At 40.8% G+C, this 26628-nt stretch overlaps 1 protein-coding gene across 1 annotated transcript in view; it reads left to right on the top strand.

Moving 5' to 3' along the window:
• Window positions 1-26628, top strand: part of LOC133535766 (E3 ubiquitin-protein ligase UHRF2-like) — an 86756-nt gene that overhangs the window by 47883 nt on the left and 12245 nt on the right. The window contains 9 exon segments of the mRNA XM_061875680.1: window positions 773-896; window positions 5238-5345; window positions 5449-5553; window positions 9604-9710; window positions 9802-9964; window positions 10041-10178; window positions 14108-14393; window positions 24026-24174; window positions 24263-24361. Coding sequence (XP_061731664.1) covers window positions 773-896; window positions 5238-5345; window positions 5449-5553; window positions 9604-9710; window positions 9802-9964; window positions 10041-10178; window positions 14108-14393; window positions 24026-24174; window positions 24263-24361 — 1279 coding nt within the window.

Below are 26628 nucleotides of genomic sequence, written 5' to 3'. Positions count from 1 at the left end.
ATATATACTTACCAAACCAGCATAACAAGGGGGAAACGGCTTAACAATGTATTTTTTATCCAAACAACGCAACAGCAAACTTAAATGTCAACACGCACACACACACACACACACACACACAAGTCTCGTTAGTGTGCTCCAAAACCTCCATCCATCCATTTAAAAAAAACAAACAAAAAAAGGAAAATAATTTCACCTCGTGTCCGGGAATATTTGTAGCATTATTATTATTGACTTTTGTAGTGACAAACAAGCAGTGGCTTCACGTAATCGCCGCTAGCAGTGTGAGGCGATCCTTCATTGGCGTGTGTCCCGGTAGTGCCTTCTCTTTCGCTGTAACATAGGTCCGCAGTGGCATCTTTTTTGGTCTCATTACAATTAAGACTTGTTGTGGAAGAAAGCACCCTTTGCTGATAAAAAATCCTCTAACTTATGGTGCTGGCTAAAACGCTGTCTGAAACCTCAAGCTATACATGGAGACTGTGAGTTTGGATATTCATTTACACAAAGTGATCTCTAGGACAGGCTGATACAGCTCGGACCGGCACAAGGTACGACAATTGTGGAAATTAACCATGTCAGAAGTTCGAAGCTCTACAAAATGGTTGTACCAGATGGAAACTGCATGCAAAATGAATGAATGAAGCGTTAGTACGCCGAGACATACTATATGGTGCCATGTACACCGAAAAGAACGCAAATAGAGGCGTCCATGAATGGAGGTTCCACTTTATTGTGTTTTGTCACGTCGGCATTGAACTTTCCCCAACAGGTACTGTCCCACCTGTAAGAACGACACCAGCGAGGTGGTCAAGGCCGGAGAGAAGCTTAAAGCCAGCAAGAAAAGGGCCAAAATGCCCTCGGCCACCACAGAGAGTCAACGGGACTGGGGCAAGGTGAGATGTAGGGATACTGTATTTTTTCCGATTATAGAACAGGGGTCGGCAACCCAAAACGCAGAAAAAGAGCCACATAGGACAGAAAATACAAAAAACAAATCTGTCTGGAGCCGCAAAAATGAAAAGCTGTATATTCTGTAAGTCTTATAGTGAAGGCAACACATAAATGATAAATAAATGGGTTGTACTTGTATAGCGCTTTTCTACCTTCAAGGTACTCAAAGCGCTTTGACACTACTTCCACATTCACCCATTCACACACACATTCACACACTGATGGAGGGAGCTGCCATGCAAGGCGCTAACCAGCACCCATCAGGAGCAAGGGTGAAGTGTCTTGCTCAGGACACAACGGGCGTGACGAGGTTGGTACTGGGTGGGAATTGAACCAGGGACGCTGGGGTTGCGCATGGCTACTCTCCCCACTGCGCCACGCCGTCCCAATCAAACATGATGTAAGTGTCTATATTAAATGGTAAATGGGTTGTACTTGTATAGTGCTTTTCTACCTTCAAGGTACTCAAAGCGCTTTGACACTATTTTCACATTCACACACACATTCACACACTGATGGCGGGAGCTGCCCTGCAAGGCCCTAAACACGAACCATCAGGAGCAAGGGTAAAGTGTCTTGCTCAAGGACGCAACAGGCGTGACGAGGTTGGTAGAAGGTGGGTATTGAACCAGGAACCCTCAGGTTGCTGCCACGGCCACTCTCCCAACCGCGCCACGCTGTCCCCTATATTACCTGTAATAGCCTACTATCAAAATGACTATGTGTCGCAGGCTGAAGCAAATCTTCGTTGACAGAAATGTTGAAATTTTATACATTCTACACATTTTTACAACATTAGAAACCATTAGTGAATCAGAGGCTACTCAGAGGGTGAGATAACTCCGGGAAATGACTGGCTCAGAATGGCCAAAGGTACAGATGTGTGTGTCCAAGTTAAAGGAATCGGCAGGCTGTTTTCTTTTAATAGATTTATTACAATCTTTGGCAAGCTAGGTAACGTTTGCTGTGGTCTGGAACAACATGGCACACAAACAATTATCTGAAATGCAGCCAAAATTACATATAGAAAATGTGTCATGAGACACGCAAAACTAAATTATATACAAATAAGATTAAAGTAAAGGATATTAAAACATCTCAAATATAGCTACAAATGAGGCATAATGATTTAATATGTACGTACAGCTAGCCTAAATAGCATGTTAGCATCGATTATCTTGCAGTCATGCATTGACCAAATATGCTTGATAAGCACTCCACACAAGTCAATAACACCAACAAATCTCACCTTTGATCATTCACACACAGTATAAAAGGTTTGGTGGACAAAATGAGACAAAGAATGAGTGGCATAAAATATGTCTTTCTCTGGCATCAATAAATAAAGTTATACATTATGACAAACTACGGTGAGTTCAGGGAGCGCCAGAATTAGCAGGACAAATACTCTCATCAGAGAATCGTGTTTGACATAAACACTGGGATTTCTAATAATTAGGGAGGTTTGTGTCATGTTGTCCTCCTACCAACCTGTCCGGATTCAGAAAGAAAAAAAAGACTATACAGTGGGAGCGATTCAGATTTTATTAGACAAATTTACTAGGATAATTCTGGAAAATCCCTTATCTGCTTATTGTGTTACTAGTGTTTTAGTGAGATTATATGGTCGTACCTATACAACCTGAAGGTCGGCCCCGCACCTTTCTTCAGCGACAGGTGGTGGCGATGCCCATCTCTGCCTTTCGCAAGGGACCCTCTTCGAAACACGATCTTTCGAAATAATCGCTGCATAATACACTGTACTTTGTGTGTGTGGTCCAATCCAACCGAGTTCGCTTGACTGCTCTGTTCCATAGTAAAGCTCCACCGTCATCTTTCGGGAATGTAAACAATGAAACACCGGCTGTGTTAGTGTTGCCAAAGGCGGCCGCAATACACCGCTTCCCACCTACAGCTTTCTTCTTTGACGTCTCCATTATTCATTGAACAAATTGCAAAAGATTCAGCAACACAGATGTCCAGAATACTGTGGAATTATGCGATGAAAACAGACGACTTATAGCTGGGATCGGTGCTGGAACAAGATGTCCTCTACAATCCGTGACGTCACACGCAGGCGTCATCATACCGAGAAATTTAAAATTGCAATTTAGTAAACTAAACCGGCCGTATTGGCGTGTGTTGCAATGTTAATATTTCATCATTGATTTATAAACTATCAGACTGCGTGGTCGGTAGTAGTGGCTTTCAGTAGGCCTTTAAGTCTGCTTAACTTATTTTTACACATTTCTGATTGTTTTGTCAAGTGGACGGTTTTAATCTTCCTATTTCCGTCTTTTCTAATGGGGATTTTTTTTATTTTTTCTAACCCCAAACGAGCTTTCCGTCCCCACCACCAAGCGCAGTGGTTTAAAAGAGAGCAACGCCGCCGTTGTTGACCCAGACGCTCCTGGAAGTGTCAACGGAAAAATACTCTGAACGTTCCTGCTGTCTGTGGACTAATTAAAAACAGCTCTCTGCTCCATTTAACAGCAATGACTTCATTCCGCACTCAATCCCTTGCTTCTTTTTCTTTCCTTAATGAAAACAATTTTATGCAGTCGCACATTCATTTTCTCTGCTTCAAACTGTAATTATTTTTTTTTTTTTATTGAGAGGAAGTGGATTGAATGGCAAACAGCTCAGCAGCTGTTAGTCCAGCAGCAGAGGGCGCTGTCTCACAAGTCATTTCACGCAACATTTTGCAGCAGGACGATGCTTTGACAAGATGTTGTGTAACTGCACCTTTTGTCAGTACAATACTGCAGTGTTTTTCAACCTTTTTTGAGCCAAAGCACATTTTTTGCATTGATAAAATCCGGAGGCGACCACCAGCAGAAATCATTAAAAAACGAAACTCAGTTGACAGTAAAAAGTCGTTGTCGGGTATGACTTTAAACCATAACCAACCATGCGTTAATATAACTATTGTCTCAAAGTAGGTGTACTGTCACCACCTGTCGCATCACGCCGTGACTAATTTTGAGTTTTTTGCTGTTTTCCTGTGTCTAGTGTTTTAGTTCTTGTCTTGCGCCCTATTTTATGCCACTCATTCTTTGTCTCATTTTGTCCACCAAACCTTTTATACTGTGTGTGAATGATCAAAGGTGAGCTTTGTTGGTGTTATTGACTTGTGTGGAGTGCTTATCAAGCATATTCGGTGTACAAATGTATATGTTTGATTTAAATGTTAAACTGTGTATATGAGACGTGTGCTACATATATGTTGCTTATATATTGTTTAAAAAAAAAGTAATATAAGTGAAGCATGTTTGAGATTTTATATATTTTGAACCTTGTTCTTGTTGTGATGGGGTAGGTTTATATAAGCGTTGCTTCAACGTACACCCTTTCGGCTCAATCATTGCCCAAATGAGTGTTTTTTTTTTTTTTTTCTCTTTTCTTGTTGTTGTTCTGTGTTTTATGTGAAGATTGCCGAAATAAGATACATTGATTGATTGATTGATTTTGGAGGCTTTTTCTCTTTTTTTGGTATTTTCCTGTAGCAGTTTCATGTCTTCCTTTGAGCGATATTTCCCGCATCTACGTTGTTTTAGCAATCAATAATATTTCCTTGTGTGTACATTGTTGATTGTCATGTTCGGATGTACTTTGTGGACGCTGTCTCTGCTCCACAGTAAGTCTTTGCTGTCGTCCAGCAATTAATAACAATGAGTGGTAAATTCAAAGGTTTGCAGTATCAAAAATATGATCTTTTTTTTTACGTTTTTATTTTTTTGGACTGTTCATTTTTGTGCGTGGCACATAAGTCATGTGGACTAAAGTATTTGGACATTTCAACCTAAAATAACTCCATTATAACTAACAATATAAGTTCTAGTTCAGTGATTTTGCAGGCTTTATCGGCAAAGAATCACCGAATAAAATATTCAAACACGGTGTTACTGTTAAAACTATGTGTAATGTTACAGGGACCAAAATTATTAAATATACTTATCAAATAAAGCTTATGCCTTGTGCTTGATAAATATTTAGTTCTACTACGCTACTGTATTTTAATGTTGGTCATTTTGGTGGTACTAAGAGTGCCAAGAGTTTTCTGAGGTGTTCCTTGGTGGAAAAGGTTTGAGAAAAACTGTTTTAGTTCATTCCAGAGGTGTTTGTTGGAGTTGAAGTCAGGGTTTAGTCAAGTTTTCGGACACTAAAATCATCGAGGCAAGCATGTAGTTTGTGCACTCGGACACAAAGCTCATTATTTCGAGTCCAAGCCCTGATTGGTTAATGAACTGATTGATTGTGTGTATTTTTTGTTGTATTTTTAGGGCATGGCCTGTGTGGGACGCACCAAGGAGTGCACCATTGTTCCCTCCAACCACTATGGACCCGTTCCTGGCGTTCCTGTGGGGACCACGTGGAAATTCCGAGTTCAGGTTCGCCCACAAATTGCTTTTTTTGTGTTAATGAAGAAAATGTAAAAAAACCAAACAAACAGTCACTTAGTTTCATCTGCTGCGCTTGCCCATGTACCCTCAGGTGAGCGAGGCCGGCGTTCACAGGCCGCACGTTGGCGGCATCCACGGTCGCAGTAACGATGGATCCTACTCCCTGGTTTTGGCGGGGGGCTTTGAGGATGAAGTGGTGGGTGACAGTCATGTGATTTTAAATTACATTTGTGGCGCCTCTATGGGTTTAATATATATATATATGTATGTGTGTGTGTGTGTGTGTGTCTATACAGTATATATGTATATACACACACACACGTATGTATGTACATATATATATGTGTGTGTATGTGTATATAAGTGTATGTTTGTATATATGTACATACAGTGGGGCAAAAAAGTATTTAGTCAGCCACCGATTGTGCAAGTTCTCCCACTTAAAATGATGACAGAGGTCTGTCATTTTCATCATAGGTACACTTCAACTGTGAGAGACAGAATGTGAAAAAAAAATCCAGGGATTCACATTGTAGGAATTTTAAATAATTTATTTGTAAATTATTGTGGAAAATAAGTATTTGGTCAACCATTGAAGGCTGTCATCGATGGAAGGAGGTTTTGGCTCAAAATCTCACGATACATGGCCCCATTCATTCTTTCTTTAACACGGATCAATCGTCCTGTCCCCTTAGCAGAAAAACAGCCCCAAAGCATGATGTTTCCACCCCCATGCTTCACTGTAGGTATGGTGTTCTTGGGATGCAACTCAGTATTCTTCTTCCTCCAAACACGACGAGTTGAGTTTATACCAAAAAGTTATATTTTGGTTTCATCTGACAACATGACATTCTCCCAATCCTCTGCTGTATCATCCATGTATCCATTTTGGTATAAACTCAACTCGTCATGTTTGGAGGAAGAAGAATACTGAGTTGCATCCCAAGAACACCATACCTACTGTGAAGCATCATGCTTTGGGGCTGTTTTTCTGCTAAGGGGACAGGACGATTGATCCGTGTTAAGGAAAGAATGAATGGGGCCATGTATCGTGAGATTTTGAGCCAAAACCTCCTTCCATCAGTGAGAGCTTTCAATGGTTGACCAAATACTTATCTTCCACCATAATTTACAAATAAATTATTTAAAAATTCCACAATGTTAATTCCTGGATTTTTTTTTACATTCTGTCTCTCACAGTTGAAGTGTACCTATGATGAAAATTACAGACCTCTGTCATCATTTTAAGTGGGAGAACTTGCACAATCGGTGGCTGACTAAATACTTTTTTGCCCCACTGTATATATATACATATATATATATATATATATATATATATATATATATATATATATATATATATATATATATATATATATATATATATATATATATATATATATATAGTGTTACATATGTAACTATTCACATTGTAGCTTGTCACTGAACGCATCAACACTATGAATGAACATGTGGAGTTAGGTACGTTACAAAAAAAGGTGATGTAACTGTAAACATGTTTTATATTCTAGTTTCTTCAAAATAGCCACCCTTTGCTATGATTACTGCTTTGCACACTCTCGGCGTTCTCTCGATGAGCTTCAAGAGGTAGTCACCTGAAATGGGTTTTAAGTACATAACTCCACATGTGTTCATTCATAGTTTTGATACCTTCAGTGACAATCTACAATGTCAATAGTCATGAAAATAAAGAAAACACATTGAATGAGAAGGTGTGTCCAAACTTTTGGCCTGTACTGTATATTGTATATCTATTTATATGTACAAGTACGTACATTTGTTCGTTGATTGACCAATAGTTTTCCATAAATTTTGATTGATTGATTGATTGATTGATACTTTTATTAGTAGATTGCACAGTTCAGTACATATTCCGTACAATTGACCACTAAATGGTAACACCCGAATAAGTTTTTCAACTTGTTTAAGTCGGGGTCCACGTTAATCAATTCATGTGCTTCTTTTTCTGGAATACACACTTACCCAACAAGTCAATGCCATGACTTTCATCATCTACCCTTATGTTGAACGTCAATTAAGAAATATACGCTAAAATACAGAGGCCCATCTCTTTGGAATATACTCCCACCAGCTCTTCAATTTACAACTAAATTGTATCATAAAAAAAAATTATAATTTAAGTCTACTAAGGTCTGAAAGGAATTATGATATTGTTTGCGGTATATGATATGTATTGCATGTTTATTTTATCTTATTTGTATTTTGTGAGTGTGAATGTTGTCTGTCTATCTGTGTTGGCCCTGCGATGAGGTGGCGACTTGTCCAGGGTGTACCCCGCCTTCCGCCCGATTGTAGCTGAGATAGGCGCCAGCGCCCCCCGCGACCCCGAAAGGGAATAAGCGGTAGGAAATGGATGGAAGGATGGTATTTTTTTGCTGCTGTGTAAATTGTGACGTTTTGGGGCAGCTGTCTTCACAAGATCTTAGGGTCTTCCTAACCTGTCCCGCACATATTTTTGCGTTAAATGGTATAACGTATTTCCTGGAATTGCCGCAGGGTATATAGTATGCGCCTGCCTTGAATTAAACTCGCTTCCCAAAATAATTAGTGAATGCGGCTGCTAGACTTTTGACAAGAACAAGAAAGTTTGATCACATTACGCCTGTACTGGCTCACCAGCACTGGCTTCCTGTGCACTTAAGATGTGACTTTAAGGTTTTACTACTTACGTATAAAATACTACACGGTCTAGCTCCATCCTATCTTGCCGATTGTATTGTACCATATGTCCCGGCAAGAAATCTGCGTTCAAAGGACTCCGGCTTATTAGTGATTCCCAAAGCCCAAAAAAAGTCTGCGGGCTATAGAGCTTTTTCACTTCGGGCTCCAGTACTCTGGAATGCCCTCCCGGTAACAGTTTGAGATGCTACCTCAGTAGAAGCATTTAAGTCTCACCTTAAAACTCATTTGTGTACTCTAGCCTTTAAATAGACTCCCTTTTTAGACCAGTTGATCTGCCGTTTCTTTTCTTTTTCTCCTATGTCCCACTCTCCCTTGTGGAGGGGGTCCGGTCCGATCTGGTGGCCATGTACTGCTTGCCTGTGTATCGGCTGGGGACATCTCTGCGCTGCTGATCCGCCTCCGCTTGGGATGGTTTCCTGCTGGCTCCGCTGTGAACGGGACTCTCGCTGCTGTGTTGGATCCGCTTTGGACTGGACTCTCGCGACTGTGTTGGATCCATTATGGATTGAACTTTCACAGTATCACGTTAGACCCGCTCGACATCCATTGCTTTCCTCCTCTCCAAGGTTCTCATAGTCATCATTGTCACCGACGTCCCACTGGGTCAATATTGTCACCGATGTCCCACTGGGTGTGAGTTTTCCTTGCCCTTATGTGGGCCTACCGAGGATGTCGTAGTGGTTTGTGCAGCCCTTTGAGACACTAGTGATTTAGGGCTATATAAGTAAACATTGACTGATTGATTGATATTACCGCTTGGTCAAACTCCTGACGTCACACATGACACTTCCCCTGTCATCATTTTCAAAATGGAGGAGGCTGATCTCAATACCGGCAATTTGAAATCGCATAAAGGGAAGAAGATTAAGAGCTATTCAGTAGGATTTAAGGTCCAAGCTTACATCACACTCAAATTTTTACTGCATACCTTTGGTAAGTGCCGGAGTAAGAAGAGATTTTAAAATAATTAGCGCATGCTTACTTTTACCGCATGCCTTTGGTAAGCGCAGGAGTGAGAAGAGGTTTTAAAATAATTAGCGCCCCGGCGGCAATTCAAGGAAATACGGTTTTTTTTTTTTCTATTTCTCTGTGTGTGCAAGTAAAACGAAACAAAGAATTATGCTCATGGTTATTTGCCACCATCTAGTGGCCAGGTGGCGCAACTATACCAACAATATATTCTCTCGTTTTTCCATTGGCAAGAACGTGATTAATTTGGTTTTAACGTACAAAAGCCTCCGTAATATACCAGGATTACAGTCTGTGAAAAAAAGTAGTTATAATGGGGCCCCAAGAGTTTTTAAAAGAAAGCGTATATACTCTATTTTTATATCCTATTCTAACAAGGTTGTAATCAAAAACAAAATGTAAAATTATTTATAAAAAGATGACATTTCCGACTGCGAACCTTCAAACTAATGAATAAGGAGCACATTTAATACCTGTTTTGGGCCCTAGGGGTGCACAAGAGTTAATAACGCAAATGTGTGGATAAATGATGAAAAATTTCGTCCTGCTGTAGGATCGGGGGGACGAGTTTACCTACACGGGCAGCGGGGGCCGCGACCTCTCAGGGAACAAACGCATCGGAGAGCACTCGTTTGACCAGACCTTGACCCACATGAACAGGTATGCAACTTCCTGTGGGGGAGGAGCCTATTTAGTCAAATTCTTCTAATGAATTGAGGAAAACAAACAAAAAAATCCCATTGTCATTCAGAGCTTTGGCCCTTAACTGTGACGCCCCCTTGAACGACAAAGACGGGGCCGAGTCCAAGAACTGGCGGGCCGGCAAGCCGGTCCGAGTGGTCCGTAGCTCCAAAGGACGTCGCATCAGCAAGTACGCCCCCGAGGAAGGGAACCGCTACGACGGCATCTACAAGGTTAGCTGCAGCCGGGAGGTTCAAAAACTTTGTGTTTTTCTTCGGACGTCACAGCAGGGTTACGTTGTGACTTTAGGTGGTCAAATACTGGCCTGAGATAGGAAAGTGCGGTTACCTGGTGTGGAGGTACCTGCTGAGACGTGACGACCAGGAACCGGCCCCATGGACCCCTGAGGGACTGGACAGGATCAAAAAACTGGGTCTCTCAGTTCAGGTTAGACTGCATGAAATGTTCTTTTTTTTTTCATGTTTTTATTCACACACTGTACCACTTCTGTGTGTGTGTGTGTGTGTGTGTGTCTTTTCTTGTATTTCTACCCTTCTTGAGACATCAACAAGGAAAAGTAGCTTCCATGTGAAGACCGGTGAACAAGTTAGGACCGAAATCAGGGTCCTAATACGGAAAACCATTGCATCTAATAGAGCAGGGGTCGGGAATCTTTTTGGCTGAGAGAGCCAAGAAGCCAAATATTTTAAAATGAATTTCCCTAAGAGCCATATAATTTTTTTTTTAACACTGAATACAACTAAACGCGTGCATTTTTAAGTAAGATCAATATTTCCATAGTATAATAGGTCTCTTATTCTTTATAATAACATTATTATTCTGAAGCTAACTGTGGATGGGGCGTGGCCTGCGGGCCTGCAGCAAAGCGGGATGTTGCCAGGACCGGCCTCGAAATCAGCAACAGGTGCGTAGATGGCCCACCTGGGCCTTGTTATCTAATCACCTGTCGCTCTGTTATAAGCAGCAGCCAGGAGGAGAGACAGGGTTGGGGTTGGGGCTGGAGCCAGAGCGCGAGTGAGGACGAAAGAGAAAAAGACAATTGCTGGAAAACAACTGAGAGAAAAATAAAATAAAACAATATTGTAACCCTAAAACCAGGCTCTTGGTGGTCTGAAGAACCCCCAGGAGGGCAAGCCCAACACTAACCAATAATAAATGAATTACTTCTTACCATTAATGCAACTTTTTGAACATAAAAAAAGCATGAGAATGTTTTATATTTGGAACGTCATTTTTAACACTGTGATTACAAGTGGAATTATTCATTACTTATCGTGTTAAGCAATGTCAGCTCAGATTTATCCGAAAGCCAGATGCAGTCATCAAAAGAGCCACATCTGGCTCACGATCAAATTGGTTCCCTACCCCTGTAATAGAGACTGTCTCATTGGCACCCCTGGAGGTGAAATCTATCAAAATGAGTGTGGTCCCAAATAGGAGTGATTTTTCAAATTGACTGTGTGTCGGATTTAAAAGTGCTCCCCCTCTGGTCAACATATGAAATAACAAGTGTGTGTAAATAATTTTGCAGTGCTCCCTTTCCGGCCAACATATGTAATACCAAGTGTGTGTAAGAAATTTAAATGTGCCCCCTTTAGCCAAAATTAATTTAAAAAATAAATATGTTTATAGAGACATACTGTAATAACGAAGTAAATAATGAAGATTAAAAACCAATTACAAAAAAAATAAATAAAAATAAATTGTACATTAGGGGTCAACAACCTTTTTGAAACCAACAGCTATTCTTGGATACTGATTAATGCGTAGGGCTACCAGTTTGATACACACTTAAATAAATTGTATTTCTGTCTGTCATTCCGTCGTACATTTTTTTTCTTTTTACGGAAGGTTTTTTTTGTAGAGAATAAATGATGAAAAAAATCACTTCATTGAACGGTTTAAAAGAGGAGACAACACGAAAAAAATGAAAATAAAGCTTTGAAACATAGTTTATCTTCAATTTCGACTCTTTGAAATTCAAAATTCTACCGAAAAAAAGAAGAGAAAAAATAGCTAATTCGAATCATTTTGAAAAAATTTAAAAAATAATTTATGGAACATCATTAGTAATTTTTCTTGATTAAGATTAATTTTAGAATTTTGATGAAATGTTTTAAATAGGTTCAAATCCAATCTGCCCTTTGTTAGAATATATAACAAACTGGACCAAGCTATATTTCTAACAAAGACAAATCATTATTTCTTCTAGATTTTCCAGAACAAAAATTTTAAAAGAAATTCAAAAGACTTTGAAATAAGATTTAAATTTTATTCTACAGATTTTCTAGATTTGCCACAATAATTTTTTTGAATTTTAATCATAATAAGTTTGAAGAAATATTTCACAAATATTCTTCTTTGAAAAAACAGAAGCTAAAACGAAGAAATAAAATGTATTTGTTATTCTTTACAATAAAAAAAATCAATTTACTTGAACATTGATTTAAATTATCAGGAAAGAAGAGGAAGGAATTTAAAAGGTAAAAAGGTATATGTGTTTAAAAATCCTAACATCATTTTTAAGGTTGTATTTTTTCTCTAAAATTGTCTTTCTGAAAGTTATGAGAAGCAAAGTAAAAAAATTAATGAATGTATTTAAACAAGTGAAGACCAAGTCTTTAAAATATTTTCTTGGATTTTCAAATTCTATTTGAGTTTTGTCTCTCTTAGAATTAAAAATGTCGAGCAAAGCGAGACCAGCTTGCTAGTAAATAAATACAATTTAAAAGAATAGAGGCAGCTCACTGGTAAGTGCTGCTATTTGAGCTATTTTTAGAACAGGCCAGCGGGCGACTCATCTGGTCCTTACGGGCTACCTGGTGCCCGCGGGCACCGCGTTGGTAACCCCTGATGTATATCTTATTCAAGATTCAAGATTGTTTACTGTCATATGCACAGTTAAACGGACAGTTTGCCGTACAATGAAAATCTTACTTTGCTAGTCCACCCTTCAACAAGTCACACGGTACATACAGTGGGGCAAAAAAGTATTTAGTCAGCCACCGATTGTGCAAGTTCTCCCACTTAAAATGATGACAGAGGTCTGTAATTTTCATCATAGGTACACTTCAACTGTGAGAGACAGAATGTGAAAAAAAATCCAGGAATTCACATTGTAGGAATTTTAAAGAATTTATTTGTAAATTATGGTGGAAAATAAGTATTTGGTCAACCATTCAAGGCTCTCACTGATGGAAGGAGGTTTTGGCTCAAAATCTCACGATACATGGCCCCATTCATTCTTTCCTTAACACGGATCAATCATCCTGTCCCCTTAGCAGAAAAACAGCCCCAAAGCATGATGTTTCCACCCCCATGCTTCACAGTAGGTTTGGTGTTCTTGGAATGCAACTCAGTATTCTTCTTCCTCCAAACACGACGAGTTGAGTTTATACCAAAATGGATACATGGATGATACAGCAGAGGATTGGGAGAATGTCATGTGGTCAGATGAAACCAAAATATAATTTTTGGGTATAAACTCAACTCGTCGTGTTTGGAGGAAGAAGAATACTGAGTTGCATCCCAAGAACACCACACCTACTGTGAAGCATGGGGGTGGAAACATCATGCTTTGGGGCTGTTTTTCTGCTCAGGGGACAGGACGATTGATCCGTGTTAAGGAAAGAATGAATGGGCCCATGTATCGTGAGATTTGGAGCCAAAACCTCCTTCCATCAGTGAGAGCTTTGAATGGTTGACCAAATACTTATTTTCCACCATAATTTACAATAAATTATTTAAAATTCCATCCATCCATCCATTTTCTACCGCTTATTCCCTTTTGGGGACACGGGGGGCGCTGGCGCCTATCTCAGCTACAATCGGGTGGAAGGCGGGGTACACCTTGGACAAGTCGCCACCTCATCGCAGGTCCAACACAGATAGACAGACAACATTCACACACCAGGGCCAATTTAGTGTTGCCAATCAACCTATCCGCAGGTGCATGTCCTATAATGTGAATTCCTGGATTTTTTTTTCACATTCTGTCTCTCACAGTTGAAGTGTACCTATGATGAAAATTACAGACCTCTGTCATCATTTTAACTGGGAGAACTTGCACAATCGGTGGCTGACTAAATCATTTCTTGCCCCACTGTAGCTAAAATTAAAAAAAAAATGTTATATACAAGACTCAGTGAGTAACATACCATCATTGCACATTCGGATTCGCAGTCAACAGTATAAATATGGAGGTGACATTGGGTCACAGCAGCAGCTAAAAGTGTCTTTAGTGATCAAATTATTATTGTTATAAATACCAATATTTATATATCTAGAAAGGTAGGCATTTTTCGGAGGTCTCAAGAAGGTAACAAATACAAGAACATGTGTGGCTGTGTGTGCAGTACCCACCTGGCTACTTGGCAGCCATGGCCAACAAGACGAAGCGCGAGGCGATCGCCAGGCCGGGTCACGGCGGGCGCGGGCGCGGCAAGCACCATTCCGGCAGGGGCCGAGGGAGGGGCCGGCCACCGAAGCACTCGAAGATCGCAAAAGAGGAGCACGAGGAGGACGAGGATTTTGAGCAGCTGATTGCTGCTGTGGAGGACGACGAGGACGAGGAGGAAGAGGAGGATGAGGCGGAGGAGGAGCAGCAAAGCAACGGCGATCAGAAAACAAGCAGGGACAGCGGTGAGTGTTTTTAAGTTTGAAGAGTTTTTTTATCCGCCATTTAAATATGTAAGCTATAATAAATGTTAACCTAAGATTAATATACCGTATGTAGTGTCATAGAGTGCACTGGTAATTAAGCCGCACCCACAGAATTTTAGAATAAATAAATATTTGTACATATATTAGCCAAGGGTGGAAATATAAGAACGCACACACCCCCCAAGTACTTTTAAACTAACACAGCTGGCATCTGTAGAGCTGACCTTTACCAACCAATGACCTCATTGTGAAAATATTCTACAATTAGGAGCGACTTTGAGGGACAAATTCCACTCAAGTAGCGCTGACAAGGGCCAAATGGGACGAAATGAAACACATAAACACATCTTTGAATAATTACCTAAATGTGTCATTCAATAATTAAAGCATTGAATAAATCACAAAACGAAAAAATCAATAAGGAATTAAATTGTGAAATAATGAATAAAATAATTAAATAAATAGTTTAATCGTTAGAATGAGAGCAATAATTAAATTGTGAAATAATAAAATTATGAAATAATGAACTCAATAATTAAATGATAATACATTAAATCAGGGGTCGGGAACCTTTTTGGCTGAGAGAGCCAAAAAGGCAAATATTTCAAAATGTATTTCCGTAAGAGCCATATAAAAAATTTTTTTAACACTGAACACAACTAAACGCGTGCATTTTTAAGTAAGACCAACATTTCTAGGGTATAAGAGGTCTCTTATTATTTGTAATAACATTGTTATTCTGAAGCTAACTGTCGAGGGGGCGTGGCCTGCGGGCCTGCAGCGAACTGGGGTAGATGGTCCACCTGGGTCTTGTTATCTAATCACCTGTCGCTCTGTTATAAGCAGCAGCTAGGAGGAGAGACGAGGTTGGGGCTGGAGCCAGAGCGCGAGCGAGAACGAAAGAGAAAAATACAATTGCTGGAAAGCAACTGAGAGACTTATTGAAAAATAAAACAACATTGTAACCCTGAAACAGGCTCTCCTGTCGGTGCTTGGTGGTCTGAAGAACCCCCAGGGGGGCAAGCCCCACACTAACCAATAATAAACAAACAAATTCTTACCATTAACGCAATTTCTTGAACAGGTGCGGTAGAAAACCGATGGATGGAATAAAAATGCATGACAATGTTTTGTAATTTGAACGTTATTTTTAACCCTGTGATTACAAGTGGAATTATTCATTACTTATCGTGTTAAGCAATGTCAGCTCAGATTTATCTTGAGAGCCAGATGCAGTCATCAAAAGAGCCACATCTGGCTCTAGAGCCATAGGTTCCCTACCCCTGCATTAAATACAAAATTAATTCCAATTGCAATTATTATTTAAATCATAAAATACAGCGGAAAATCTTCATTGTCATTGCACTTAAAGACATACAACAATATGAATAATAAAATAAATAAAAAGGATTAATCATGAAATATAACGAGGGCTTCACAGTGGCAGAGGGGTTAGTGCGTCTGCCTCACAATACGAAGGTCCTGCAGTACTGGGTTCAATTCCAGGCTGAGGATCTTTCTGTGTGGAGTTTGCATGTTCTCCCCGTGAATGCGTGGGTTCCCTCCGGGTACTCCGGCTTCCTCCCACTTCCAAAGACATGCACCTGTTATTAGGTTGATTGGCAACACTAAATTGGCCCTAGTGTGTGAATGTGAGTGTGAATATTGTCTGTCTATCTGTGTTGGCCCTGCGATGAGGTGGCGACTTGTCCAGGGTGTACCCCGCCTTCCACCCGATTGTAGCTGAGATAGGCTCCAGCGCCCCCCACGACCCCGAAAGGGAATAAGCGGTAGAAAATGGATGGATGGATAGCCACACCGGACCATACGCCGCAGATATACAGTGGCACGAAATCATTTTTTAAATGTGTATTTACATACATTAATTCACGGGTGACAAACTCAAGGACCGGGGGCCAGATCTAGCCCGCCACATCATTATATTTGGCCCGCGAGAGCCTGGGGAAAATGTGTGTTGATAAAATACTTAAATTTTTTACTAAATGCAAATAATTATTTAGATTTAGACAGTAAAAAATGCCTTTCTTTTAAACGTTATTATTTAATTATGCCAAATATTACATTATTATACAGTGTGTTACAAAAATATGTTAGTAAAGATAAAAATAAACATCCATAAGTTTGTACAAGAAAACATCTACTAATCAATTCATAGGCAATAATGTAGTACAAACCCCGTTTCCATATGAGTTGGTAAATTGTGTTAGATGTAAATATAAACGGAATACAATGACTTGCAAATACTTTTCAACCCATATTCAGTTGAATGCACTACAAAGACAAAATATTTGATGTTCAAACTCATAAATTTTGTTTTTAAAAAAAATAAATAATTAACTTAGAATTTCATGGCTGCAACATGTGCCAAAGTAGTTGGGAAAGGGCATGTTCACCACTGTGTTACATCACCTTTTCTTTTAACAACACTCAATATACCTTTGGGAACTGAGGAGAGACATTTTTGAAGCTTTTCAGGTCCACACATTCTCAATGGGAGACCGGTCTGGACTACAGGCAAGCCAGTCTAGTACCCGCACTCTTTTACTATGAAGCCACGCTGTTTTAACAAGTGACTCGGCATTGTCTTGCTGAAATAAGCAGGGGCGTCCATGATAACATTGCTTGGATGGCAACATATGTTGCTCCAGAAGCTGTATGTACCTTTCAGCATTAATGGTGCCTTCACAGATGTGTAAGTTACCCATGCCTTGGGCACTAGTACACCCCCATACCATCACAGATGCTGGCTTTTCAACTTTGCACCTAGAAAAGTCCTGATGGTGCTTTTCCTCTTTGGTCCGGAGGACACGACGTTCACTGTTTCCAAAAAACAATTTCAAAAGTGGACTTGTCAGATCACAGAGCAATTTTCCATCTTAGATGAGCTCGGACCTAGCGAAGCCGGCGGCGTTTCTGGGTATCGTTGATGAATAGCTTTGGCTTTGCATAGTAGAGTTTTAACTTGCACTTACAGATGTAGCGACCAACTGTAGTTACTGACAGTGGTTTTCTGAAGTGTTCCTGAGCCCATGTGGTGATATCCTTTACACACTGATGTGGCTTTTTGATGCAGTACCGCCTGAGAGGACGAAGGTCCGTTATATCATCGCTTACGTGCAGTGATTTTTCGAGATTCTTTGAACCTTTCGATGGTATTACGGACCATAGATGGTGAAATTCCTAAATTCCTTGCAATAGCCCGTTGAGAAATGCTGTTTTTAAACTGTTTGACAAGTTGCTCACGCATTTCTTCACAAAGTTGTGACCGTTTCCCAATCCTTGTTTGTGAATGATTGAGCATTTCACGGAAGTTGCTTTTATACCCAATCATGGCACCCACCTGTTCCCAATTAGCCTGCACACCTGTGGGATGTTCCAAATAAGTGTTTGATGAGAATTCCGCAACTGTATCAGTATTTATTGCCACCTTTCCCAACTTCTTTGGCACGTGTTGCTGGCATGAAATTCTAAAGTTAATGATTATTTGCAAGAAAAAAATCTTTATCAGTTTGAACATCAAATATGTTGTTTTTGTAGCGTATTCAACTGAATATGGGTTGAAAATGATTTGCAAATCATTGTATTCCGTTTATATTTACATCTTACACAATTTCCCAACTCATTTGGAAACGGGGTTTGTAATATAAGAGGATTACCGGTACACCTGTTAAATAAATGCTGTCAAATTAAAAAAAAAAAATTCAAATCAGATACATTTTGATTAATCACGATTAATCCCAGGTTTGCCCGCATGCATCATTTTAATTAATTTTTAAAAAGCGGCCCTGTGAAGACAGCCATTACTCAATGACCCTCAATGAAAACAAGTTTTACACCCCTGCCTTAATTGATTCCAAACGGTGCCTGTCACACGGCAGTAAAATGGCTGATCAAACAAAACGGAAGTCATCGTTATGGACCCACGAGCTGCAAGACTCAATAACTCCACGGGGACGAAACTGAAACAATACATAAAAAATGCCATTGCAAGTTAATAATACTAACACGGACACTTATAAACGGTTTAGCATATTCGCTAATGCTAACGACCCTAGCTAGTTTACATTATGATAGCACATGCAAATATGCATGAAAACACTCCTACAAGACATCACACGTGGGACAGTTTAGTAAGTATGAATTGTTTTAGTTACATTGTAAAACCCCAAAGGGAATAAGCGGCAGAAAATGGATGGATGGATGAATGTAAAACTTCTGAAGTGGGCGGCATAGCTCGGTTGGTAGAGCGGCCGTGCCAGCAACTTGAGGGTTGCAGGTTCGATTCCCACTTCAGCCATCCTAGTCACTGCCGTTGTGTCCTTGGGCAAGACACTTTACCCACCTGCTCCCAGTGCCACCCACACTGGTTTAAATGTAACTTAGATATTGGGTTTCACTATGTAAAGCGCTTTGAGTCCCTAGAGAAAAGCGCTATGTAAATATAATTCACTTCACTGAACGTTGCTTGAAATGATGAATGAAAAATCCTTTCAAGCAGGAACGCAATGGTTGAATAGCAGATGAAACAGGACTTATACTTCCGGTTCAAGGCACGAAACAAGCAGTGCATTTTAATTTTCAACCCGCGGCCTCTGCATTGAGCACCAAATTGGCGCCATAACACAAACAACAAGATACATTTACAGTGTTTGGCGGTCTGCTGTGAAAATGATGTGTTGAATGCAAAATATTATGGCCGTTAGCAAAAGAAAATCCATAAATTAGCTGCACAGTTTTATAAGTGAAGTGAAGTGAATTATATTTATATAGCGCTTTTCTCTAGTGACTCAAAGCGCTTTACATAGTGAAACCCAATATCTAAATTACATTTAAACCAGTGTGGGTGGCACTGGGAGCACGTGGGTAAAGTGTCTTGCCCGAGGACACAACGGCAGTGACTAGGATGGCGGAAGCAGGAATCGAACCTGCAACCCTCCAGTTGCTGGCACGGCCACTCTACCAACCGAGCTAAACCGCCGAAGGGTTCAAAGCGTGGAAGACAAGTGGCGGATTATAGTCCAAAAAATATGGTCACAATGCAAACTAGTTTGTTCCTAGATTGGGCACGGCGTGGTGAAGTTTGGAGAGTGGCCGTGCCGGTAATCTGAGGGTTACTGGTTCAATCCCCACCTTCTACCATCCTAGTCACGTCCGTTGTCTCCTTGGGCAAGACCCTTCACCCTTGCTCCTGATTGGTCCTGGTTAGCGCCTTGCATGGCAGCTCCCGCCATCAGTGTGTGAATGGGTGAAGTGAATTATATTTATATAGCGCTTTACTCAAGTGACTCAAAGCGCTTTACATAGTGACACCCAATATCTAAGTTACATTTAAACCAGTGTGGGTGGCCCTGGGAGCAGGTGGGTAAAGTGTCTTGCCCAAGGACACAACGGCAGTAACTAGGATGGCACAAGCGGGAATCGAACCTGCAACCCTCAAGTTGCTGGCACGGCCACTCTACCAACCGAGCTGTGCCGCCCCATGGGTGAATGTGGAAATACTGTCAATAGCGCTTTGAGCTCCTTAAGAAGGGGTAGAAAAGCGTTATACAAGTACAACCCATTTACCATTTTTTACCGAAGCTCCAATTTAACCGTTCACACACGGCACCGACATTTTGTAAAAAAAAAAAGATGCGCTCCTGCCTATGTGAGATGCACTTCCTTAAAACCGCATTTTAACAGCATCGTCGCTCTACCTTAGCCTATTCCCTAACAATATGATCAAACGGTAGGAGCTGGTAGGAGGCCACGGGGAAGACCCAGGACACGTTGGGAAGACTATGTCTCCCGGCTGGCCTGGGAACGCCTCGGGATCCCCCGGGAAGAGCTAGACGAAGTGGCTGGGGAGAGGGAAGTCTGGGTTTCCCTGCTTAGGCTGCTGCCCCCGCGACGCGACCTCGGATAAGCGGAAGATGATGGATGGATATGATCAAACGTACAGCTCCCATGTCCGCGAAATGACGAGTGGGCAGAGGTTGATTTTAGGACGTGTAGCGAAGCACTTAACAGATTTACAATCATGATGAAGTGAACAATGACAGCTTATATGACTATTTTATTTCATGTTCTTATTTGGCACCTTTTATACAAACCCCAAAACCAGTGAAGTTATCACGTTGTGTAAATTGTAAATAAAAACAGAATACAATGATTTGCAAATCCTTTTCAACTTATATTCAATTGAATAGACTGCAAAGACCAGATAATTAAGGTCCGAACTGGTAAAACTATTATTTTGTGCAAATATAAGCTCATTTGGAATTTGATGCCTGCAACATGTTTTTAAAAAAGCTGGCACAAGTGGCAAAAAAGACTGAGAAAGTTGAGGAACACTCATCAATCAATCAATCAATGTTTATTTATATAGCCCCAAATCACAAATGTCTCAAAGGACTGCACAAATCATTACGACTACAACATCCTCGGAAGAACCCACAAAAGGGCAAGGAAAACTCACACCCAGTGGGCAGGGAGAATTCACATCCTGTGGGACGCCAGTGACAATGCTGACTATGAGAAACCTTGGAGAGGACCTCAGATGTGGGCAACCCCCCCCCTCTAGGGGACCGAAAGCAATGGATGTCGAGCGGGTCTAACATGATACTGTGAAAGTTCAATCCATAGTGGCTCCAACACAGCCGCGAGAGTTCAGTTCAAGCGGATCCAAGACAGCAGCGAGAGTCCAGTCCACAGGAAACCATCCCAAGCGGAGGCGGATCAGCAGCGTAGAGATGTCCCCAAGAGATACAGGCGAGCGGTCCATCCTGGTCCCGACGAGCGGTCCATCCTGGGTCTCGACTCTGGACAGCCAGTACTTCATCCATGGTCATCGGACCGGACCCCCTCCACAAGGGAGGGGGGGACATAGGAGAAAGAAAAGAAGCGGCAGATCAACTGGTCTAAAAAGGAGGTCTATTTAAAGGCTAGAGTATACAGATGAGTTTTAAGGTGAGACTTAAATGCTTGTAAAACAGTTTCCAGGAAATGCTCAATCATTCACAAACAAGGATGGGGTGAGGGTCACCACTTTGTGAACAATTGCCCAAGCAAATTCTCCAACAGTTTAAGAACAACATTTCTCAACAAGCTATAGCAAGGAATTAAGGGATTTCAATATCTAAGGCAGGCCTTGGCAATTATTTTACTTGGGAGGGCAGATTTGGATAAAAAAGTGTGTCTGGGGGTCAGTATATCTATTTTTAGGAATACTAATACAAAACCTCACAATTATGATTGAAAGCTAAAAACGTTATGACAAACCGCCTTAAAAAACGGAATGGAATTTGACATTTTTTTTACTGAATGAGACACCCAGAATGTACATGAAAATAAAGAATGTGGGATTTACAATATTAACTATAAATGATAAAACACTGAATATTGACAACATATTTTACAATCAACCGAAACGCAACCAAAATACAACAAACAGTGGGAAAAAAACCCCACCTACAATCTGAGATACCTCATAGTGGCCATAGTAAGCAATTAGATGACCATCGTAACTAGTTAGATGACCATAGTAACTAATTAGATGACCATAGTTAACTAGTATAAATCGGTCCTTGGCCCTGCACTCTTCAGCATCTACATGCTGCCGCTAGGTGACATCATACGCAAATACGGTGTTAGCTTTCACTGTTACGCTGATGACACCCAAGTCTACATGCCCCTAAAGCTGACCAACACGCCGGATTGTAGTCAGCTGGAGGCGTGTCTTAATGAAATTAAACAATGGATGTCCGCTAACTTTTTGCAACTCAACGCCAAAAAAACGGAAATGCTGATTATCGGTCCTGCTAGACACCGAACTCTATTTAATAATACAACTCTAACATTTGACAACCAAACAATTAAACAAGGCGACACGGTAAAGAATCTGGGTGTTATCTTCGACCCAACTCTCTCCTTTGAGGCACACATTAAAAGCGTTACTAAAACGGCCTTCTTTCATCTCCGTAATATCGCTAAAATCCGCTCCATTTTGTCCACTAAAGACGCCGAGATCATTATCCATGCGTTTGTTACGTCTCGTCTCGATTACTGTAACGTATTATTTTCGGGTCTCCCCATGTCTAGCATTAAAAGATTACAGTTGGTACAAAATGCGGCTGCTAGACTTTTGACAAGAACAAGAAAGTTTGATCATATTACGCCAGTACTGGCTCACCTGCACTGGCTTCCTGTGCACTTAAGATGTGACTTTAAGGTTTTACTACTTACGTATAAAATACTACACGGTCTAGCTCCATCCTATCTTGCCCATTGTATTGTACCATATGTCCCGGCAAGAAATCTGCGTTCAAAGGACTCCGGCTTGTTAGTGATTCCCAAAGCCCAGAAAAAGTCTGCGGGCTATAGAGCTTTTTCCGTTCGGGCTCCAGTACTCTGGAATGCCCTCCCGGTAAGAGTTCGAGATGCCACCTCAGTAGAAGCATTTAAGTCTCACCTTAAAACTCATTTGTATACTCTAGCCTTTAAATAGACTCCCTTTTTAGACCAGTTGATCTGCCATTTCTTTTCTTTTTCTTCTATGTCCCACTCTCCCTTGTGGAGGGGGTCCGGTCCGATCCGGTGGCCATGTACTGCTTGCCTGTGTATCGGCTGGGGACATCTCTGCGCTGCTGATCCGCATCCGCTTGGGATGGTTTCCTGCGGGCTCCGCTGTGAACGGGACTCTCGCTGCTGTGTTGGATCCGCTTTGGACTGGACTCTCGCGACTGTGTTGGATCCATTGTGGATTGAACTTTCACAGTATCATGTTAGACCCGCTCGACATCCATTGCTTTCCTCCTCTCTAAGGTTCTCATAGTCATTATTGTCACTGATGTCCCACTGGGTGTGAGTTTTCCTTGCCCTTATGTGGGCCTACCGAGAATGTTGTGGTGGTTTGTGCAGCCCTTTGAGACACTAGTGATTTAGGGCTATATAAGTAAACATTGATTGATTGATTGATTGATAGTATATGATGCAGATTTCAACCATTGAAAGACGTAGTATAGTTGAAGACTTACGGTCATTAGAAAACATGACTGCACATCATAATGGCAGGTACACTTTCCATCTCAAACATCTAAATGTCCGGCCAGCCAGATCGAAAAGCTCAACAGGCGTCATGTGGCCCCCAGGCCTTAATTTGCCCAGGTCTGATCTAAGGTTTATAATATCATCGACATGTTCAGAGAATTTCGAGAAATTGCTGCACGTAACATTGAATGCCCTGACCATGGATCCTTCAGGCGGTACTGCATCAAAAAGCGACATCAGTGTGTAAAGGACATCACCACATTGACTCAGGAACACTTCAGAAAACCACTGTCAATAAAAAAAAAAAAAGTGACATAAGTGTGTAAAGGATATCCCCACATTGACTCAGGAACACTTCAGAAAACCACTGTCAGTAACTACATGTGTAAGTGCACGTTAAAACTATATTATGCAAAGCGAAAGCCATTTATCAACAACACCCGGAAACGCTGCAAAATGAGAAGTGAGCACAGGTTGATTTTATGATGTGTAGCGAAGCCTATTTTTCTTTTTTTAAGAAAAACAATGATAAAAATCTAATCCTGATGCCGACTCATGCTCAGAATGGACCCCGCCGTCCGAGCCTCCATCCAAGCGTGCCAAGGTGGAGGAGGCGTTCGAGCTGTCGGAGCAGCAGCAGCAGTTGATCGGAGAGGACACGGCCAATAAGAAACTGTGGGACGAGGCCTTGGGACACCTGGCAGAGGGACCGGTAGGCAGCAGCACACACTCTGTCACACTTTCTTATTGACTAACCACTCTGTCACGCATGCATGATGATTAATCTTCTTCTTCTGCAGAACTTCCTGCGTAAGATGGAGCAGATCTTCATGTGCGTGTGCTGCCAGGAGCTGGCCTACCAGCCCATCTCCACCGTCTGCACGCACAATGTTTGCAAGGTGAGGCGAAAAAGGTGCACGTTCTAAGGGCTTGGCGCCGTTCAAAAGTTCCTTAATTTAACAGGAGCGCTTTTTAAGACAAGCAAGAAAATGAAGGACTGCAGTGTATTTGTGGCAGTGGGTTTGGGGGAGCAGATTATGGAGGGCCAAATGGGACAAAACTAAATAAGCAAATAAATATTTGCTACAATGTGCAATTAATTAATGGGAATTGGAATTAAAGACATGCACCTGGGGATAGGTTGATTGGCAACACTAAATTGGCCCTAGTGTGTGAATGTGAGTGTGAATGTTGTCTGTCTATCTGTGTTGGCCCTGCGATGAGGTGGCGACTTGTCCAGGGTGTACCCCGCATTCCGCCCGATTGTAGCTGAGATAGGCGCCAGCGCCCCACGCAACCCCGAAAGGGAGTAAGCGGTAGGAAATGGATGGATGGATGGACATGCACCTGGGGATAGGTTGATTGGCAACACTAAATTGGCCCTAGTGTGTGACTGTGAGTGTGAATGTTGTCTGTCTATCTGTGTTGGCCTTGCGATGAGGTGGCGACTTGTCCAGGGTGTACCCCGCCTTCCGCCCGACTGTAGCTGAGATAGGCACCAGCGCCCCCCGCAAGCCCTAAAGGGAATAAGCGGTAGTAAATGGATGGATGGATGGATGGATGGATGGATGGATGGATGGATGGAATTAAATACATGTGTTTATTGTAAAATTACATTGAATTAATTAATCAGAATCAGACATACTTTTTTAATCCCGGAAGGGAAATTAAAATTTTCAGCACAATCCCATTCAAGATCAGACAAACATTACAGGGAGACAGAACAGGATCGCTGACGGGTCTGCCAAATTCCAGACCCCTTACAAAAAAGGTGAGATACAGTTAAACAAATGGGGGGAATGGGAGAAAAAAATAAAACATTAAATAAATAAAAATCGGTCTAATCCTGTTTACTATTTAATTAATTATTGATTTCATAATTTTCATTGTATTTATTTCATTATTGCAATTTTAGACAAATACATGAGGGTTTAAATCGTTCAATTATCAAATTCATTGCTTCATGATTTAAGTAATTTTTTCGTGATTTCATAATTTCCCTATTTATCTATGTCACGAATTATAACTGGAAATAAATAACGTTATTAAATGTATCAATCATTTATTCAATGACAAATGACATTTGATTATTTAATCATTTAATTAATGAGCTCATTCTTTTATGATTTAATTATTGATTACATGGTTTGATTATAACGGGAATTAAATACTTAAATGTGTTATTAAATGTGTCATTAACGTATTTACCGCATTTTTCGGAGTATAAGTCGCACCCGCCGAAAATGCATAATAAAGAAGGAAAAAAACATATATAAGTCGCATTTTTTGGGGAAATTTATTTGATAAAACCCAACACCAAGAATAGACATTTGAAAAGCAATTTAAAATAAATAAAGAATAGTGAACAACAAGCTGAATAAGTGTACGTTATATGAGGCATATATGGTAAGAGTCATTCAAATACCTATAACATATAGAACATGCTATATGTTTACCAAACAATCTGTCACTCCTAATCGCTAAATCCCATGAAATTTTATACGTCTAGTCTCTTACGTGAATGAGCTAAATAATACTTGATATTTTACGGTGATGTGTTAATAATTTCACACATAAGTCGCACCCCTGGCCAAACTATGAAAAAAACTGCGACTTGTAGTCCGAAAAATACGGTAATGTAAAATGACAATTGATTGTTGAATCATTTAGTTATTGGGTTCAATATTTCACGATTTTATTATTGAGTTCATGATTTGATTGTAGATTATAATTGTAGTAAAAACATAAATGTGTTATGAAATGTGTCATTAATGTAAAATTGCATTGAATAAGCACAATTATTTGAGTTACTTATTTTATGATTTAATCAATTATTTCATGATTAACTTGTTGAGTTCATTATTTTCGTTATATCCATCCATCCATTTTCTACCGCTTATTCCCTTTTGGTGTCGCGGGGGGCGCTGGCGCCTGTCTCAGCTTCAATCGGGCGGAAGGCGGGGTACACCCTGGACAAGTCGCCACCTCATCCCAGGGCCAACACAGATAGACAGACAACATTCACACTCACATTCACACACTAGGGCCAATTTAGTGTTGCCAATCAACCTATCCCCAGGTGCATGTCCATCCATCCATCCATTTCCTACCGCTTATTCCCTTTCGGGGTTGCGGGGGGCGCTGCCGCCTATCTCAGCTACAATCG

This window comes from Nerophis ophidion, linkage group LG17, assembly GCF_033978795.1.
Source record: "Nerophis ophidion isolate RoL-2023_Sa linkage group LG17, RoL_Noph_v1.0, whole genome shotgun sequence".
In the NCBI taxonomy this organism is placed as follows: domain Eukaryota; kingdom Metazoa; phylum Chordata; class Actinopteri; order Syngnathiformes; family Syngnathidae; genus Nerophis; species Nerophis ophidion.
The sequence above is the reverse complement of the archived record's forward strand: the minus strand, read 5'-3'. Positions and strand labels throughout refer to the sequence as shown.